Below are 21,024 nucleotides of genomic sequence, written 5' to 3'. Positions count from 1 at the left end.
TTGGACTTAGTTTTTGAGTAAGGCGTGAAGTTAAAGTTGAAAGGTTTTGTTGTTTTGTTTTCACATATGAATGTCCAATTGTTCCACCAACATTTGTTGAAAACACTCTTATCATTAAGTTGCCTTTGCAGTTTTGTCAAAAGTCAATTGGCCAAATATGAGTGGTTCAATTTCAGTGACTTATTTGGTGACCTGGTGAGAGCGCTCTGCCTAATATATACTGTTACGGATATGCTACACATAAGCCAGCATATTTATAAGCCATGAGGTAGAGGAAGAATGAAAAGAGGACAAATTAATTATAGCTGCAGTGGGAGCTGTACAGACACAGATGGAAGTAGCCAAAGTCCCTCCATACTGAAGCTTAGAAACAGGAAGCCATGGAGAAACCAGACAGCAGAGCTTAGCTGGTATGCTCAGACAGTAAGAGACCTACTGTGTGACTTTGAATGGTTCTGTATTTGTGGTCAGTTTTAGCCAAGTCACCATATCACATTCCCTGAAGGGCTGAGGCCACCATTCCCACAGGCGTAAGATAAGGGAAGCAAGTTGTTCTCAGATGCAATTAATGATCCCACATCAGAGACACGTATTTTCAGTTAATAATTTGTCAGTCAATTGTTTCCCTGTTTCTATGGGAGAATCGTTGATCTGGTATTTGAAAATAGCACACAACTTTGCTTTTGACAACTGGAGCTGAGTTTGTGGAGAAGCTGTCTCAAATAATTTTCTATCATGTGTATCTCTAATTATTTTCAGATAGCTCTTAAAGAATGAGTACTTCTATAAAATATATCCAAGCTTTTAAGAATTTGAAATGGCCATTTCAGAATCGCCATTTGGGGAAATATGGAGGTAATTTTTAGACTTTAATTATGTCATTTTTTCTCTTGAATGTCTTGGTTTCCAAGTAGCATAGGTAGATCTGAGTCCTTTATCTCAGTGTAAAAGTGAGCCTCAGGGAACCACAGTATGTTTCAAAGTGATTAATCTGCATAAAAAGCTAATTACCTGCAATTTTTAAATGTTTTTATTTAAGATATGGAAATGCATCAAAATATTTTAATTCATAGAAATGCTCAAAATATTTTAAAGCAATTTAAATCATTTTTAAAGCTTCAATTGCACGAGGTCCTTCCTTCCTTCCTTCCTTCCCTCCTTCCTTCCTTCCTTCCTTCCTTCCTTCCTTCTTCCCTCCCTCCCTCCCTCTCTCCCTCCTCCCTCTCTCCCCTTCCTTTGTTCTTGGCAATGAAGTTGTCACTTGTAACTTTGTTTACAAACTGAATAAGACTTCCTCCAATAGTTGCAACATTAAACTTCCTAAATTGGGGCTTAGCTGGGAAAATTTCTTTCTTTCTTCTCTCTCTCTCTTTTTTTTTTTTTTTTTGAGACAGAGTTTCACTCTGTTGCCAGACTGGAGTGCAGTGGCACAATCTTGGCTCACTGCAACCTCTGCCTTTTGGGTTCAGGCGATTCTTCTGCCTCAGCCTCTCGAATAGCTGGGACTACAGGTGCACACCACCACACCCAGCTAATTTTTGTATTTTTGGTAGAGACAGCATTTCACCATGTTGGCCAGGATGGTCTCCATCTCTTGATCTCTTGATCTGCCCCCCTCGGCCTCTGAAAGTGCTGGGATTACAGGTGTGAGCCCCCGCACCTGGCCTAGCTGGGAAAATTTCACACAGATGTTAATTGGAGGTGTATTGAGTATTTGTACCATTAATAGATTTCTTTTAAAACATTATAATTTGTTTTAATCTTTGGCTTATTTTGTGAGGTTCTTCACCATCAGTCACAGCTCATTACAGCAATGGTTTTTTGGTTTGATCCACTTCAATCTCAAAGTCATTTCTGAAAACTGCTGGAATTGAAAAAGCTTTAAACAGTCATGCAGGTCTTTAATTGTAAATTAGCTTTGACAGGACTACGATGCAGAGGCCTGCCTGGTTCCAAGGTGATGCTAGCTGACGACTCCTGCCTGCTCCAGGAGCAAAGGAACATGTGGAAGGAATTGTACTTTTACATTTCACAGCTGGTCATTTCCTCTGCGGGGCAGCCCCTGACCCCTCTGAGAGATTCTGACACCCAGAAGGGAAGTGTTCCTACTGATGTAAAGGAAGTGGAGAACCAGTTTAACGCTAAGAAAAAAGGGAGGAGGGTGTGCTGAAAAGATCTGGGGGACAGAGAGACGAGAAGGGCTTAAAACGTTTCCAGCAGGTCCAAATCTTTGCTGCATTGTTTCCTTTCATGAACGAAGAGCAAAAATCTATTTATTTGGAAGGGCCCAAAATATTGTGAGTTTTTCTTAAAGCTACCTTTAAAATTTTTCTTTTTTTTAAGTGGAAGAGGCAATAAAAATGAAGTTGTCACATGTGAATGATCCAAATCGAGGTTTGAGGAAAATTTACAAATATGTGTTTGCCGATCTACTCCATTACATTGGTGTGTGAGATATGCTTCCAATTACAGAGTGTGTGTGGATTAGATCAACAACATCAGATTGCAGCTTGTGTTTTCAGGACATTTTACATTCTCAACATGTTATTTGGTCTCATATATTCATCACAGTCCATTTATCCTCTGTATTTGTGCTATTAAACAACGGAGTAAGGAAGCATAAGAGGGCAGTTAGATTGTATTATTATTCAAACTGGTCTGCCATTTTTTCAGTGAATCCACATAGACCATTTCAAAACCCAAATGATCAATCTTTCCGCAGCCACCAATGAAGTCATTTCCAAAAGTACTTTTTCTTCTTCTCTTTCTTCTTCTTCTTCTTCCTCCTCTTTGCTGCTGCTGCTGCTTTTTCTTCTCCTTCTTTCTCCTTCTCCTCCTTCTTTATTTTTCTTCATCCTTCTTCATCCTCCTATATGCAGGAGTGCATATAGACATGCTCGCCTTACTCTTGATCTTTGGAGGAAAGCATTCAGTCTTTAAGCATTACATACAATAGCTGTAAGCTTTTTGGAGATGATTTTTATTAATTTGAGATATTAATAGTTACCTTCTATTCCTGTTATCATACATGGATTTTGGCTTTTCTCAAATTTTACTTTGTTTTAATAGATATAATCCTATGGTTTATCTTCTTTAGACTACTGATATGGTGGATTCAATAATTGATCCATCTTCTTTTATATTTGTAGTAAATCCTACTTGGTCCTAGTGTATAATTATTTTTATACATTGTTGAATTCAATTTGTTAATATTTTGTTGAAGATTTTTGTGTCTAATCTTCTGGGAGATATTGATCTGTGGTTTTGCTGTTTATGTTCTCTCTTTGTCAGTTTTGGTGTCAGGGTTATTATGACCTCATAACATGATTTAGGAATTGAGGAATTGTTCCCTCCTCTACTTTTTAGAAAAGATTGCGTAAAATTGATACTTATTCTTCTGCAATTGTTTGGTAGAATTGTCTAGGGAAACTATCTGGATGTAGGGCTTTAACATTAAAAATTCAATGTGTTTAATAGTTAAAGGACTATTCTGGTTATCTATTTCATGTTGATGAAGTTGGTAGTTTGGAGTATTTGAGGAATTGGTCCATTTCTTCTAAGTTGTTGAATGTACGAGCAAAAAGTTGCTCAAGATACTCTTTTATTTCATAACGTCTGCAGTATCTGTAATGATATCCCATTTTATTCCTGATCTGGTGATTTGTATCTTCTTTCTATCTTTGTCAGTTTTGCTGGAAATTTATCAGTCTTACTGATTTTTTTTGAAGAATCAGCTTTAAGTTTCATTGATTTTATTTTATTTTTCCTGTTTTCAATCTCATTGATTTTTGTTCTTATTACTATTGTTTTCTTACTTGCTTTGGATTCATTTTGCTCTTTTTACTAGGTTCTTGAGGTGACGCTGTAGGTTATTGATTTTCTTCTTTTCTGATGTAAGCATGTAGTGCTATGAATTTTTGTCTCAATGTTGCTTTAGCTACATCCCATTAAAGTTGACATGTTGCATGTTCATTTTATTTAGTTCTAAATCTATTTTTTTTTTCTTTGAGACTTCCTTTTTGACCTACAGATTTCTTAGAAGTACATTGTTGAATTTCCATGGGTTTAAATCGTTTTCTCTTGCCTCTGTGTTATGGAATGCTAGTTCAATTTAATTATGACCATGGAACCTATTCGGTATGATTTTAATTCTTTTAAGTGAAGTTTGTTTTATAGTGCAAGTATGATATTTGTGAGTGATCCACCGGGACTTGAAAAAAATGTGTATTTGCTATTGTTGAGTGGAGTGCTTTACATATGTGTATGTATATGTGTGTATCTATTTATTAATCTCTCTCTCATATTATGTTTGATGATGTGTTGTTCAGATCTTCTATACTCTTGCTAGTTTTTTTGTCTAATACTTCTATCATTTGATGAAAGGGGAATGTTGAAATTCCTAACTAGTATTTGTAACTTTCCTATTCTTCTTTCAGCAATATCAGTTTTTGCTTCATGCATTTTTGATGCTCTGCTCTTTATCCATAAGTATTTAATATTGTTATGTCTTACCTGTAGTTTGATAATTTAATTATTATATAATGCTCTCTCTGCTAATTTTCTTTGCTCTGAAGTCTATTTTATCTGATAGTAATATAGTCAATCCTGCTTTTTAAAAATGAATGTTGGCTATTTTCTCATTTTTTTACTTTTCATCAACCTGTTTCATTGAACTAATTCATGTTTGTTTTCTCGTAGTTTCCTTTGTCTTTCCACTTTACATGCCTTCCTGTGCACTACTTTAGCACTTGTTAGAATTCCGTCTTGATTTATTTATAGTTTTGGAGCATATCTCCTTTTGTAGATTTCATAGTATTTGTTTCAGTATAATAATATATGTTTGTGACTTATCACAATTGCCTGGTGTGAACATTTTAGCACTTTGAATCAATTATAGATAGCTTATTTCCATTTCAGTTTCTTTATGTTCCTTACTTTTAAATAGCATTGGGTTGAGTGACATGTGCTATAATTTTTATTCTGATTACCAAATCTGATTTATAAAACTCATGAGGGACAGTGTAGAATACTGTATATATAACATTTGATGCCCTTTTTATTTTTTTCTTCCAGATGCTTCAAGGTTTCGGTTTATCATTTCCTTTCTGTGTGAGAAACTGTCTAAATTTAGTCATTTTTTAAGGGTAGGTCTGTTAGTGACACATTCTTTTAGTTTCCTTTCATCTTAGAATATTTATTTCTTTATTCCTGACAGTCACTGGATATAGAATTTGTGGATTTTTTTTTTTTCAGTAACTGAACAACGTTGTACCATTTTGGACTGCATGATTCAACTTGTGCTTCTAGGGCTCCCACTGGACCCTGCTGGTGATGCCTAGGAGGACAGAAAGAGTTTCCCTGGGTGTGGTCATCTGGTGCCTCTGGATTAGGGAAGGCAGTCTGTGGCCTCAGGTTGTTAAGACTTCCTGTGGGAGGGGACCATCTCACACCAGGGCCTGTTGGATGGTAGGGGTTAGGGGAGGGATAGCATTAGGAGAAATACCTAATGTAGATGATGGGTTGATGGTTGCACCAGACTACCATGGCATGTGTTTATCTATGTAACAAACCTGCAAGTTCTGCACATGTATCCCAGAGCTTAAAGTATAATACTAATAAAAGAGGCTTCCTATGTCAGGCACATGCAATAGGCCACCATTTGGCTACCTGTTGTCTCTTAACGGGAAAGGGACTCTCATGCAGTAGGGAAGGCGAATGCTTTCCCCAGAGGAGGGAAGTAGAGAAGTCCCACAGTTGCTGGGGGACTCACCTAGTGTTGTTTTGGCAAATTCCCTTTGAGAAAGGGATAAATGTGCCAACCTGGACCCTGATCTGCTGATAGGTGAGGATCAGGAAATGTCAGGTTGGAGTGGGGTCTTCAGTTGGTGGTGGAGCTTAAGATGCCCTGCCCTCAGTTCTTTTCCCAGTCTTGAGTTCTCTAATTACTTTGCCTACCTCTTTTTACCTTTTGGAATTCTGCTTTGATGGCCTCTTGGATTAATTCCAGGGCTTATTTTGTACTTAGTGGGGATAACACAAGAGAATTGAGTTTGTGCTATCTTTACCCACCTGCAAGCCCTCCTGTTATTTTTTGTTATTTGTTTTTACTAAGGCCTTTCATCATTTTTAAAGTTTCTTAGCATTTTATTGAGAGATTGAGGGATCCAGAAGTTAAAAAAATAGTAATTGTGGTAAAATACAGATAACATAATGTTTACCATTTCAACCATTTTTTAGTGCACAGTTCAGTAGCATTAAGTATATTCACCATCATCCATCTCCAGAATATTTTTTCAACTTGCAGAACTGAAACTCTGTACCTATTTAACAATTCCCCATTTTCCCCACTCCCAGCCTCTGTAAGCTCTATTCTGCTTCTGTCTCTATGCGTTTGCCTACTATAGGTCCCTCATATAGTATTTGGCTTATTTCACTTAGCATAATCTTCAAGGAAGGAGGTAAGTTTTCATTTGGTAAATCTTATTACTCACTGAAGTGTTTTAAAGTAGATTTGTGAAGTAGAGTTTAAAATTAGTAGCTAACTTGAAACTTTGAAAGCTGCAAAGCCTGGTACATAGTAGGAGCTCAACAACATTAGCTGTTACTATTACTTTATGCAGGGTTTTATTATCCATGTTTCTTCTCTCTAGTATGAATGAAATCTGCAGTGGGCTGTTGATTCATATTTCTGATTTTGTTCCTTTTTGTGCTATTTTTACCTTAAGAGCATAACCCTGCAGCTCTTAGCTCAGTCTGTTTGTGGGAGATGTGCAAGGAAGGATAGAGAGAGCTCAAATGAGTCTAGATTCAGTGGAGGAATAGAACCCGAATATGGGAGGCAGAGAGGCTTAAACTGAGATTTTGACCCTATAATTTACTATCCCATGTCAAGTTACTTAATCTCTGAGTCTTTGCTTCTTACCTACAAAGGCAAGATAACAGACCTCAATTTACCAAATATTGATAAATTACTAATATTTACTAATACATTATATAGTAATATTAATAATTTATAATATTGTATATCAGTAATTTATATTATTAATTATTAACATTAAACATATTATATATTAGTAAGTTACTATTATATAATAGTAAATTATTGATATATTATAAATTATTAATATTACATAATATATTATTAAATATTAGTAATTTACTAATATTATATAATATCAGGGCCTGTTATCTCTCCTTTCTAGGTGAAGAAACAAACATTCAGAGATTGTATCGTATAATATTTGTGTTACAGTTTTGTAAAGTTTTGTACACATGGTAGGTGCTCACAAAGTCATTATGTTACTGAGTTGATGCTCATAATGGTTGACACACAATTGCATGTGTCTACACTCAGTTTCACTGTGGTATTGGGCAGTAACTCTCTCTGTCTCTATGTGTAATTTTCTCTTAGCAATAGGAACTTACCAGTGGGTAAAATAATGTATTTTTCCAAATAGCTTTGGAAAAATAAGTCCAGTGAAAGTGTTAATTGATGATAACCAGGGAAAGCTCATGAGCAGCATATTAAAATTTCTGCATTCTTTTATTGTGCTTAAGATGAAGGGTTTAATATTTTTGAGAATAAGAAAAAAAGCTGTTTCATAAAAGAATAGAATCTTAAGTATGGCAGAAATGGATGATGTTTAAATATCATTCTTGGGACGAATAACGAAGTATATTCCTGCTCTTACATTATAATCATATTTTTTTATGGTAAGACATACATGTAGGAATGTATTTTTATCTTATGAATGTAAAATATTCAGAGATTGCTACTAAATTGAGATGATGACAGAAATATTTACAGTTGTATACTGGCAATCATCAAAATAAATTAAATAAGTAACATATGCAAATGTTTTTATCAACTGAATTTTTTTTTTGAGATGGAGTCTCTCTGTCACTGGGCTAAAGTGCAGTGGCACAAAGTCGGCTCACTGCAACCTCCACCTCCCGGATTCAAGTGATTCTCCTGCCTCAGCCTCCTGAGTAGCTAGGACTACAGGCATGTGCCACCACGCCCAGCTAATTTTTGTATTTTTAGTAGAGACAGGGTTTCACCATGTTGGCCAGGATGTTCTCAGTCTCTTGATTTTGTAATCTGCACGCTGTGGCCTCCCAAGAAAAATATTTTATAAATATGATGCATTATTCTCAATCAAATAACGCTGGAATTCATGACTAGCACCAAAATGTGACATGGGCTGTGGACCTATGTGGAAAGATCACTCCAAACCACTAAGCCAGTGGTTTGGACAGAGTGAATGTAAGGATGATTTTCCTGCATTTCTGCTGCCCACTATATTAAAAATATACCGAAATATTAAACTACTAAGTTTCTTAAGGTTTCTAGAAAACTGGTTCATAAAATATTAAGTAATTCTACCTTTTACTAAACATCCTAGGCTTTGGAGGTAATAATCCTGCCCAAACTCAAGCTCCATTTTTATAAAACTTGCCCTTTGTCAACAGTTACATTTGAAGATCAATTTGTTCATTGGTAGTTCCCAAGATGAAAAGAGAATTTCTTGTTTCTTGCCATTATGACAAACATTTATCTACTTATGTTAGCAGCAGCATCCATGAACTGTTCATAGGTTCAAGCCATGCTGCTAGCTGAGAGTGTTATCAACTCATGACCTGCATTTGGGTAATTTCTAGGTTATTCACTGTTAACATCCCAATTTGATACCTGGCTATAGTTTTGAATGTGGTTAGAACATTTTTTTCTTAACTGGAAACTAGATTTTAAAAAATTACATTTCAAAAATTTTCAGCATTGATTTCTGATGTAGATATACTCCTTAATACTATGATTCTGTTCTGTGGTTACAATCATGGTCATTGCAACATGTTAGTTATTGAGAATTCGTAGTTTGGTGCTTATTTTGGCCTTTAAACTGTTCATTTGTACTGTGAGCTAGATTATGTGCTTCTAACTGTCAGTTAGCTGAATGCATTTCAAGTCAATTTACTAAAATAGTCACTGTTAAGCGGTATATTTGGACAGAGTTGACACCTTTGACATTTTCTAAAATGGCAAAAATAACTGTATTTAAGGGTATGATTTATGAATGTTGTGTGCCTCCAGAACTTCTATTTGATTATAGTTTTCAGGTTAGCTGCTGAAACTCTTTCCATAAACGGCTGAAAGGGCACCTAATTAGTGCTGTATCTGATAGTTAACACAGACGGACACACGCAAACACAGAAAAACATAATACCAATCCTGAAAACAATGACCCTCTTGTTGCTTCTTAGAATTGCCTTTGTCTCACGAGAATGGAACAGTTGCGACCACAGTAGAAGCAGAGAGTAAGGAAGAAGTAAGATTGATAGCGTGAAACTGCTTTATGAAACACTATTCGTGGGTATAAATAAGAAAAGCAACTTGCGATGATTAGAAAGCATTTCGAATCCTTAGTTGTCTTTTAGATTGCTGGCCTCTATTAAAAACTTCTTAAAATAATAGATAGGTTTAATTCCTCAAGCAAAAGAAAAATTATATCATTTTAAAGATTTTCCATATTTATTATATAGATGTGACTTGACTACAGGGAAAAAAGAGCAAATTCTCATGTATTGCAAGTTTTAAATGTACCAGGCTAAGGTTTACTTAATTAGAACCTCGAGGCAATAAAGGAGCCCTTTTTAAAATTCTGTGATTCTTAATATGCTAAATAATGCAAAGCTTCGACTCTTCAAGCATGAGACACACATCTGGCAGCTTAACATTTAAATTACAGGGGGGAAAAACCCTCACTTCAGTAGTAATTTTCTCAAAGAAAAGAATAGGGAATGGATTACAACTAAATTTAATTTCCTTTTAGAATTTCATCTTGTCTAATTACAGGCATTTTTCTGGATTCTTTGTATTTATAAATTTTTACACATATTTTCTGTATATTTTATTCATCTTTGAGACGCTTCTCACTGTTAGAGCTCTTGAAAATTGTGGTTTATTTTATGTAGAAAATTGTCTTGAGAAATTGATCTGATCTCGAGTAATAAGGACATGGTATAGAAAATAAAAAGCAAATGGATTTTCAGATACCCATAAAAATAGTTTTGAAAAAATGGCAACATTTTTTCATTTGGCTCCACTTTCAAGCTTTATTATTTTTTTCAGTATTAATGTTTTCTCTGTTTTGTCATTTTTCTGGCTGGTTTTTCATGCAAAAGTTATTATAAGCAGCATTCTTTCTTCATAGTTCTCCAAAAGACAGTGTCAGATTCTTGATTAATTTTACAAAGGTCATTTGGAAAAACCATTAAAAACATGCCAAGTAAAAAAGATTAGCACAACACAGGGAAAATACACTTTTATAAACATATGCATTTATACAGAGATAGGGTGTTGTAACATTATACAATTTTGACAAGTGTTTTCCTTGTGCACCTCATGTATTATTAAAAATATGACTGCTCTAGTTTTTTTTCTGGGTGATACCAGCTGACACATTCCCAAGGCATCAGCAGGTTCATGTTATTTGTAAACATTTAATCTTTTTCTCAATATACAAGGATCTGATAGTTGAATAGAATAGTATTTCTATAAAATAAAGTGGATTTAAAGTGGACTTTCAAAATAATGAACCAATATTTGCATTGCTAGCATATAACATGGATGCTAGTTAGTTAATGACAAATTCATGTATTCATTTATACTTTCTAATTAAAAAATTAAACAATATTGCAACCTCTACCTCTTCTGCTATAATCAACCATTACAATGGAAAGAATATGTGGAGCAACTGCATTGGAGCACTGCCATCAGAAGGCATGACTGTGGTCCCTGAAAGCAGAGAAACTGATAAGCAAAGCCTGTATGGTGCACAGTGGCCCTCTACCTGGGTGCAATATCCTAACTGTAAAGCAGTAGAATGGATCCAAGCAAAGAATGTCCTACTGAGCTCAGGAAGCAGAGTTTGCCATTCAGGGCGGCTCAAACAGCTGCATTCTGCAAAGTGGAACAGAGAGCAGGAAGGTGTCAGTATAAAAACTGCCTCTTGGGTCCTTGGTTGGGGCTTATGCTGTTCGTAACCATAGTAAGGCAAACCAAGGCTTTGCTAAGTGGCTACTTGCTAGAGGCTCCTGTAGACCTGAGAGAAGAACAGAGATACTAGAATTCAGAGGTGGAGTTCAAGCACAACCAGAAGAGGCATGTTAGTACCTTATTATCAATTTGGTCAGAAAATTAGGACACCAAATGTCTGCATATTAGACATAAAGAGCACGCTTTAAAGTAGCTTACTCTACACCTGCCCAAAGAAAGCCCAAAACAAGCCCTGACACTGTAAGCAGAGGAGTTAGAGCTTTGAGGTTGAGTTCTGTCAAGAAAGAGGAAAGAGTGGCTTGGTGGTTTGGAAACCCCCTTTTTTTTTTTTTTTGTTTGTTTGTTTTGTTTTGTTTTTTCAGATCTACTGTAACAAAATATAAATTCAAGACTACACGAGTTTAAAGGAATCGCCAAAATTGAATTGCCTGCTAGAAAAAAAAATCAACACCTTTCAGAGGGAGATAACAGAATCCAGAGTCTTCTCCAATGTCCATTATATAATCTAGTTACTAGACATGCAAAGAAATGAGAAAATGTGAGCCTTACACAAGGAAAAAGGTGGATAAAAATAACACCAAGATGATTCAGACATTAAATTTAGCAGGAAAAATATCCATTGCAAATATTTTCACAAATTTAAAGGAAATACTTTCACTTATAGCCTTCATGAGAGAATAGATAGGGTGTCTCAGCGATACAAAAATTATAAAATGGTAACCAAACACAGAACTGAAAATCGAAGAATTAAATGAGAAATGTATTGCATAGGCTTAATAGCAAATTAGAATGGCAGAAGAAGTAATCAGTAAACTTGAACACAGAACAATAGAAATTAATCTGAAATATAGAAAAGAAAAAGGTGAGAGAAAAATGAAGGGAGACTTAGAGGCTTATGGGGTAACATCACATAGTTTGACATATATGTCAATAATTGGAATCTTAGAAGGAAAAATATATTAAAATGGAATAAAATATACATTAAAAAGTAATGACTGAAAAGTTTCAAAATTTGCTCAAATATTTTGACTTACATGTTGAATACTCTCCATGAACCCCAGAAGAGTAAATACAAATGAAATCATACTTAGGGATATAATAGTCAACTGCTGAAGATCCAAGGTAAAGTAAAAATCCTGAAATTAGGAAGAAGGAAAAAAAAAAACATGTTATAGACAAGGAAACAATAATGCAAGAAATTGTTGACATTGTCAGAAAAAATGGAGACAAGAGGTCAATATAATGATATATTTAAAATGAAGACAAATAATGTCAACTCACAAATCTGTATCTAGCAAAAGAATCTTATAAAAGTTGAGGATGAAATAAAGACATTTTCAGATGAAGGAAAGCTGAAAGAATTTTTCTCCAGCAGATCAGCGCTATAAAAAATGTTAAAAATGTTCTTTAAGCTGAAGGAAAACAATACTAAATGATCTATACAGGGGAATAGAGGGATATTAGAATTGCAGTATATGTATAAATATGAAACACTAAGTTTTCTAATAATTATCTTAAAATATTATTTACTTTTTAAATAAAATGTCATTGTAAGGTAGGGTTATAAAGCATGTGCAGATAAAAGATATGACAACAATTCTCAAAGGATGAGCAAGTGGGAACTGGAATTATACTGTTGTGTATTGTGTAGTGAGAAGTATGAAGTGGTAATGTGAACTGTCAGGTATGAAGTGTGACAGTCCATAACACTGACTCTACATATTGTTGGATAATTTTAGGATGCATGCTGTTAGTCCTAAAACAAACAGTGCCAGCCTAAAAAAATATAGCCAACAAAATAATAGTGGAAAGAAGATGAAAGACTAAAAACATATATAAGTAACCCAAAATAAGGCAGGAAAGGTCAACCGAACAAAAAACCCAAAAAGATTTGCACAAATTAATGGCAAGTTGATAGACACACTCAATCATATCAATAATTACATGAAATATTCAAGATTAAGTAAATTAAAAAGCAGGAGTCACTAATGTGGACTTAAAAGCAAGACTTGACTATATGCTGTCTACCACAGATGCTATCTATAAATTGAAAGACAGAAATCAGTTGAGAGTGAAAGGACCAAAGAATGTATGTTATGGAAACACTGTATGTAGGAAAGCTGGTGTGGCTATATTAACGTATAGTGTTAGAAATCTAATAGTAGGGTTCAAGACAAAGGCAAAGCAAACGAATCATTAGGAAGACACAACACTCCCAAATGTACACCGAATGGCAGAAATTGGAAATTCATGAAACGAAAACTCTTTTTCTTTGCTGGCATATTTAACAAATGACCCAGCAATTCCACTCCTAAGTATTTGCCCAAGAGAAATGAAAACATTTTCCTACAAGAGTATTTAGATATGAATTTTCATAACAGCCATACTCACGGTCAAAACTTCGAAACACTCAAATATCATCAATAGAAGAATCAATAAATTGTAGTTCATTCATTAACCAGAATACTACTCATCAATAGAATAATGAACTTCCCATACAAGCAAAAACACAGATGAATGTCAAGCTACTGTTCTGAGTGAAAGAAGCCAGAATCAAGAGAGCAAATACTGCATTATTATATCTATGTGAGATATTGTAACAGAATTCTAATTTATCATGCTAGGGATCAGATCACTGTTTGCTAGGAGAGAGACAGAGAGAGAGAGTAAAGGATATAGGAGAATTTTTTAGTGTGATGCAAAAATGTTTTAGATTTTACTTGTGGTGGCAGGTACGTGGAAGTATCCATTTGTCAAAACCCACTTAATTGTACATTTAAAATATGTACAGTTTATTGTATATAAATTGTAACTCAACAATTTTATTTAATGCAGCTGTGTAGTAACAAAGTTACCAGGAACATCCTCATCTGATTCAAGCTTGTAGAAGCTTCAAGGAATGAGATGGCCCTTGCCCTGTCCCCTAATCACCATGTAGGGTTTGGGTAACAAGGTGAGAGCTTGTATGAAGGGAGTTTGCAGTGAACTCCCCATAGTCTTCCTGTATCTTAGACCCCAGTTTCTAGTTTTACATCATTGATTCATATTAGTGTGGGCCAATAATATTAGTAAAAACCCCAATTACTTTTGCACCAATCTACAAAAAGATTTTTTAATAGCTTTAGATTTACCCTTGGCAGAATCTGGTAACTTTTATTTTTTTTTTCTATTTTCAAGGCTTGTACTTCTAACCCCTTTCCTCTATTTTGCGAATCATGACTATTGATCCCTTCGGGATCTAGTCAGGGTCAGAGATTGGGTTGGGGGGCAGAGGTCTCATTTGTCTGGTGGTGTCATGACCACAGGAGTTGTCAGGGTTTTATAGCTCACCCCTTTGTCCTTGGGGCAGTTGGATACTTCCTTTAGACACAACCTTTCTATATCCATCTCTTGCCAGGGGCCTCTCCCTTTGGGCTGGTTTCTCACCACCCCTTTATCAGAACAGGCATCTGGCAGCACACTTCTAACTTTGTTCTCTGTGTATATGAGTTCGGGCGCTCAGAACAGGAAAATCATCATAACTGAATGGGGAAGCGCAGAACACACACATTAAGAAGAAAAATGAAAAGAGAAATGAACCGCAATGAAAGAGAATCGGCAAATGCAAAGAAATGAAAAGGAGGAAGTATACAAGTAAAACAGGTTAAAAAGGAATAAAATCAAATAGATTATTTTTAGTAGCATGACAATTCCTCCAGTAAAAGACACAGTCGCATTTTCAGTAAAAATATATAAAAAGTGATAAAGTTGAACACATACAGGGAGTGATACCAGAAAATTAAAACACAAAGCTGGAGAGGTGATGTCAGCCTCAGAGAAGTTGTCATGTAGTGTTTACCAAGCTTTAAACAGTAAAGGAAGGACATTCTGTAATAATTAAAGGTATAATTTAGGAGTATGATATAATAGTGATACAGCCTATATACACCAAATAGCAAAGCAGCTGAATATAAAGCCTAACAAGGCTTTTATGCATGCAAGGGGATATGTACAAAATACGGTAATAGTGGCCACCCTCTCTGATTATAATCTAATAACATATTATAAATTATTCAAATTCAAATTATTTGATACTAATTAAATTAATTAATTATTCAAATTTCTGGTGAGGTTGTGAGGAAATGGATTTTCTTATTGCTTGTCAAAATATGTTTTTAAAAGTTTTTTGAAAAGCAAACTAGTGACATCTATTAGGGTTTACAATAAGCAAACTCTTTGACTCAGGAATTCCATCCTAAAAATATATCCATAGAAATAAAAGCATCAGTATGAATGAAAACAGATATAAAGGTTTTATTACAGAATTTTTTAAATTAAAAAATGAAGAAGAAAAGTGAATGTTCAGTAGGAAATGGTTATGATGCCACAACTGTAGCATAATATACAGCAGTTGAGAGAGATATAATTATTGATTTGAAGGGAATCCCATCAGTTATTCTTGAATGAGTAAGGATGTAGGGAGGCATACAAAATATATAATCTCCTTTTTGTGCAGTGATTAAAAAGTACCTCTATCAATGTACATTCATGTGTGTGTGTGGATCTAGTTACATGAGAATACAGAAAATAAAATGAGTTACATGGGGCAGGTGAATTGAAGCCGACTTAGGAACTATGGATGGAAGACCTGAAGAGGGATCAAGAAGAAAAAGGCCATTTTAAGAAAAAAGGTGGATGTGTATTTTATGACTTATAGAGATGACCATAATTTCTTATTGAATGGAAAATTAAAATTTGCAAATAAAAGGCATGTGCCATGAATGTATCTCAGTTAAAAGTTTCTCTTTCTCTCCCCTCATCCCCCATCTGCCTGTAACTGCAGAGGTAGGAAGCAATGAAGACTCAAGCTAGGGTTATGGCAAAAGGGAGGAGGAAATGGCCATTCAACTACTGAATGAGGTGGAAGATCATGTGACAAAGCATTAGATGTGGATGACAATAGAGTAGGAAAATTCATGGACGACAGAGAATTCTGAGTCTCGGTGGAAGAAGAATAGCAAAGCCGTGAAAAGAAATAGACAACATGAGGAAGGAGCCCTGTGAGAGGAATGAGGGTCAGTTGTGTTTTGCATGTCTGAGTCTGAGGTGTGGGCAAGACCCCAGGTGCCATGGCTACCCACCTGGCTGTGGGAAAGCATGAAAGAAAATAATGCAAGGATCCCACAAGTTCTTACTTAGACTTTGTGTATGTATGTTTTGACTGTTTAGTGTGGAAAGGTTTTGTAAGCTTATAAGTAAAAGGAGAAACAGTGAAAGAAAACATTGACACACAGGACTACATAAGACTGAAAATTATATCTCATACATATATATTGCAAACTAAGACAAATATTTTGAACCATCATGTCAGGCAAAGTTAATATCTTTAATATGGAAAGATAAAAATTACAAAGAAAATATTAAATATCCCAGCTGAAAAATTGGGGGGAATGGCATGGAAGGAAACCTACAATATAAAAAAGCATTAAGTGCTCTGCAAACATAAAAACTTTCCAATTTATTAGATTTCTAGGATTTCAAATTAAAACAACAATGAGATTTGTTATTTGTCTATTGGCAAGCATGTGGATAATTAGGCACTTTCCTGCATTGGCTGGTTACAATATAAACTTTGATAATTCATTTTGTAGAGCAAAGGCAAAAAATCTTAAGCATTTGATTTAGTATCCCTGATCCTGGATACATATTTTAAGAAAATAAGCACAGAAGAACAATAAAGTTTTTGTAAAATATGTACAACATGATATAAATATTAATCAAACAGGGCTGGTTAAATAAAGCCTTATGTATTACCATGCAGTGATTAAGAATTGTACATTGGGAATATTTAATAACCAGTAAGAAACACAATATGTTAAATGTAAAGAAGGATGCACACTACATGTGTGATACAATCACAGTTTGGTAAAATATTGTATTATAGATACATTTATATAACAGAATAAGTATATGTGTCATAATTATTATATAGCATATATCTTAGAATTATCTAATTTAAACATATTACTATATATATTTTTAGAAATAGGAAGGTCTGTTTTAGAGCAAAGAACATTTTACATGAGAACAAAGAAAATCAATTGAAGACTTTCAGGAGTCTCTCTTTTTGATAGGGACTTTATTACCTTAACATGCACACCATTATGACATTTTAATAACATATAAGGATATAAGTCCTGTCAAATTATTTTTAGTAGGAAGATTTCTAAGATGATCTTCCAGAGATGTCCAAGATCTAATCCCCAGAATGTTTACATATCAGGAGGGAGATTATGTGGGTGAACTTAATCATATGAACCTTTAAAAGCAGAAAACAGGCCGGGCACGGGGGGAGTGTAAGCACTTTGGTAGGCCAAGGTGGGCAGATCACCTGAGGTTGGGAGTTCTAGACCAGCCTGACCAACATGGAGAAATCCCATCTCTACCTAAAAATACAAAATTAGCCAGGCGTGGTGGAGTATGCCTGTAATCCCAGCTACTCAGGAGGCTGAGGTGGAGAATTGCTTGAAACCGAAAGTCGTAGGTTTTGGTGAGCCGAGCCGAGATAACACCATTGCACTCCAGCCTGGGCAACAAGAGCGAAACTCCATCTCAAGGAAAAAAAAAAAGTAGAGAACATTCTTATGCCAGGGGCAGAAAAAACGGTTAGAGAGATTCAAGCATGGAAAGGACACAGCCTGTTGCTGTTGCCCTGAAGGCCATGAGGATCCCATGGAAATTATGAGAAGAGAATGAACTCTGCCAGCCTTCAGCAAGCCTGAAGAAGACCCCAAGACCCAGATGAAAACTGCAGCCCTGGCTCACACATTGAATTTTGGCTTTGTGAGACTTAAGTAGAGAAGCCAGCTGAGCCTTGCAATGCCCAGCTGAGCCACAAAAAAAATGTGAGATAATAAAAAGATGTTGCTTTAAGTCCCTAAGTTTGTGGTAATTTGTTCCAGCAGTAATAAAATATGTCCAATGTTTAAATGTGTGTGTACGTAGAAAATGTGGTGGGGCTTCTCAAGCAGGATACAGCAGAAGAATGCAATGCATGGGCTTTGTGGTGAAAAGAACTGAGACTGAATTTCAGATTTTCCTCTAATTAGCTGTCTAATTTGAGGGAAGTTCTTCGATCTGTCTGAGTCTCAGTTTCCAAATTTGTCAAATGCGGCAATGGTAACTAACCAGTTGTGTGTGTGTATGTGTGTGTGAGATGTAAACAACATAATATATACAGGATTCTTAGCAAATACTAAAAAATGCATTCTATTATTATTTCATATTTATATTTGTTATTCCAGCTAGAAATTATACACTAAAAATTTTAATTACAAGACTTTAAAAAGAATAATACATTAAAAATATATATTAAATATATAAATATTGTAGTATTTAAATATTTAATGTAACCATTAAATTATTCATTATAATATATTATATGTGTATATGTAAATATTAAATTAATAATTAGATTATAATTATATATTATTATATACAATAATATATAATTATATATTTATTTTAACATATATGTTTTATATGTTATATATAATGTTTTATAAGTAATCATTATATATGGTCATTATAATTATTAATTTAATATGTAATTAGTGCATGATTAATATAAATTACTATTATCAAAATTTTATATTTAAATAATAGATTTAAAACCTAAATAAAAATGTTTTCTACACTACCTTTCCTTTTCCTCCCTTTCTTATTGTAAATTTGACCATAACAATCTCACTACCAACGAATTCTGTTTTAGATGCAAAGAAAGGGAGCTCTTCCAGGGGTCTATGCAACTAAGTATCAGGTGTCTCAAAGAAGGGGTGCCTGACCCATGTGAATTTCCATGAAGAAGGATATTTCTCAGTGTCTGCCTTTATCTTGTTGTGAGCAGTCAAAGCTTTGTTTTCTGTCCCCGTTTCCCGCTTTCTCCCTCCAGTAATTGAATGTTGTCATCACCTGTCCTTTGAAATTGTCCTTTATCACTAGAGGCAGTGTCAAGATACACAATGAAACCATCTCTTCCCAAAATGCTTGAGCCACACAGGCCTAGACTGGGGAGCAAGAAACTGGAAGGGTCGGGAGGAAAAGGTTTCTGAAGCATGCTGACATGGGGCAAATGCCCACAAGGAGCCAGGCACCTGGCTCACGCCTGTAATCCTAGCACTTTGGGAGGCCAAGGCGGGTGGATTGCCTGAGCTCGGGAGTTTGAGAACAGCCTAGGCAACATGCTAAAACCCTGTCTCTACTAAAAATACAAAAAATTAGCTGGGTGGTGGTGGTGCGCATCTGTAATCCCAGCTACTCGGGAGGCTGAAGTAGGAGAATTGCTTGAACTGGGAAGTGGAGGTTGCAGTGAGCCGAGATCGTACCACTGCACTCCAGCCTGGATGACAGAGCAAGATGCTGTCTCAAAAAAAAAAAGTCCACAAGGGCAATTTCAAAGGACAGGGGATGATAAAATTGAATTCCTGGAGGGAGAAAAGGGGGTAGACTAAAAGGCTTTGACTGCTCACAACACATGCTGTTTTGAAAAAAAAGCTGTCAGGCCAACCCCCGCATCAAAGCTGTGGCTTTCCTGAGGCACTCCAAGCGCCAGCATCTTCTGAGCCAGGATGTTTGTCACAAGACCCTGGGGGTAGACCTTGCCATATGGGTTCACTGAAATGAGTGGTCAAGACAATGACTTGGGAGGTATAAAGCTGTAGGAATACCTGCTCATAAGTGCTCTTGCCATTTATTTATTTATTTATTTTTCCTTTAAGCCACATCTGATTGGTTCAGAAAGTACTCTGTGTCAGGCACTGTGCAAGACACTAGAGGAAAAGCGAGGGTGACAACACACGTTGTCTGTTAAGGAGTTTGCAATCCAGAACAGTGCTCTCAACTGGCCATGTTTTGTCCCACGGGACATTTGGCAAAGTCTGGAGACATTTTTGGTTGCCACGACTAGTGGCTGGGGGTTAGGTAGAGGGTGCTATGGCATTAAGTAGGTAGAGGTCTACTTAATGCCAGCAGCACCGTTTGTTTAGATGCTGCTAAACAAAGCACAAGACGGCTGCCACAGCACAGAATTATCCAGCCCAAAACGTCAATAGCACCACGGCTGAGAAACTTTGATATAGAGCAAGTCATGCAAGATATGCGAAAGATACCTGAAACTCTATTTTCTGGGTTTACATGTTCAAATAAGGAGTTCTCTTTTTTGTTTTAAATATTATATTGCAAAACTTATGTGTCAGTTGCTTGGGAGAGTAAGGTGAGAAGCACTGGATACAGGCAGGGACCAAATCTCCCAATTCTCAGGATTTCATGTTGGGCCATTGATAGGGGGTGCAGAAGGGCTTCCTTGAAAATGTGATCCCAGAAACGTAGCTGATGTTAAAGAATCCTACCCAGATGATGTAGGAAAGCAGCCAGACACAGCTGCTGCTTGTAAATTACAACCCCATGGTGTGGCTCAGGGTAGAGCTCTACTTGAAGTTCATATGCTGGCTGAATTAAAACCGGGGACCTAGCACAGCTTAGGGCCTTCGTTTTAGAATTCTTTCTTCTGTCCCCATTTGTCAAGGCATATATCAGCTTTTTGATTTCAGCCGTGTAAGCTTACACATCCTCTGAAGTGAAAATGTGTCATCTATTTTTTTCCATCTTTTTGTTTTTAACCCTAGGGAGCATTCCTAATAAAATCGGTCTTCATTCTATGGACTGTGATCCCAATCTCTTAAAAGAAGACGATGATCTACACTGTCAGGTAAGATGAAGGCTGTAGACGTTGGCTTTGGAAAGACCATGAAGACGGCAACCCCTGATTATAAACTGTGATTTCTTAAAATGTATGTCTAGGTAGAAAGCAATTTGGTCTTCAGAGCAGGTTTTGAAGTGTGGGATGTGGTAAAGCGGCTGACGTTTGAGAAATCAGCAATGCCAATAAATTTTCATAACATTGGAATCAGACTTCTTCTAAGCTATTGAGG

At 35.7% G+C, this 21,024-nt stretch overlaps 1 protein-coding gene across 1 annotated transcript in view; it reads left to right on the top strand.

The window, feature by feature from the left end:
- The window catches only part of LOC105708689 (uncharacterized), a 245,405-nt gene that overhangs the window by 121,973 nt on the left and 102,408 nt on the right, over positions 1-21,024 (top strand). Inside the window, exon 6 of the mRNA XM_012440280.2 lies at positions 20,719-20,801. Within this exon, the coding sequence (XP_012295703.2) occupies positions 20,719-20,801 (83 nt within the window). The remainder of the gene's footprint in view (positions 1-20,718; positions 20,802-21,024) is intronic.

This window comes from Aotus nancymaae, unplaced genomic scaffold (assembly GCF_030222135.1).
Source record: "Aotus nancymaae isolate 86718 unplaced genomic scaffold, 86718_ANA_hifiasm-v0.15.2.pri h1tg000051l, whole genome shotgun sequence".
NCBI classification, from domain to species: domain Eukaryota; kingdom Metazoa; phylum Chordata; class Mammalia; order Primates; family Aotidae; genus Aotus; species Aotus nancymaae.
Note: the sequence above shows the minus strand (reverse complement) of the source record. Positions and strands in the feature narration are given on the sequence as shown.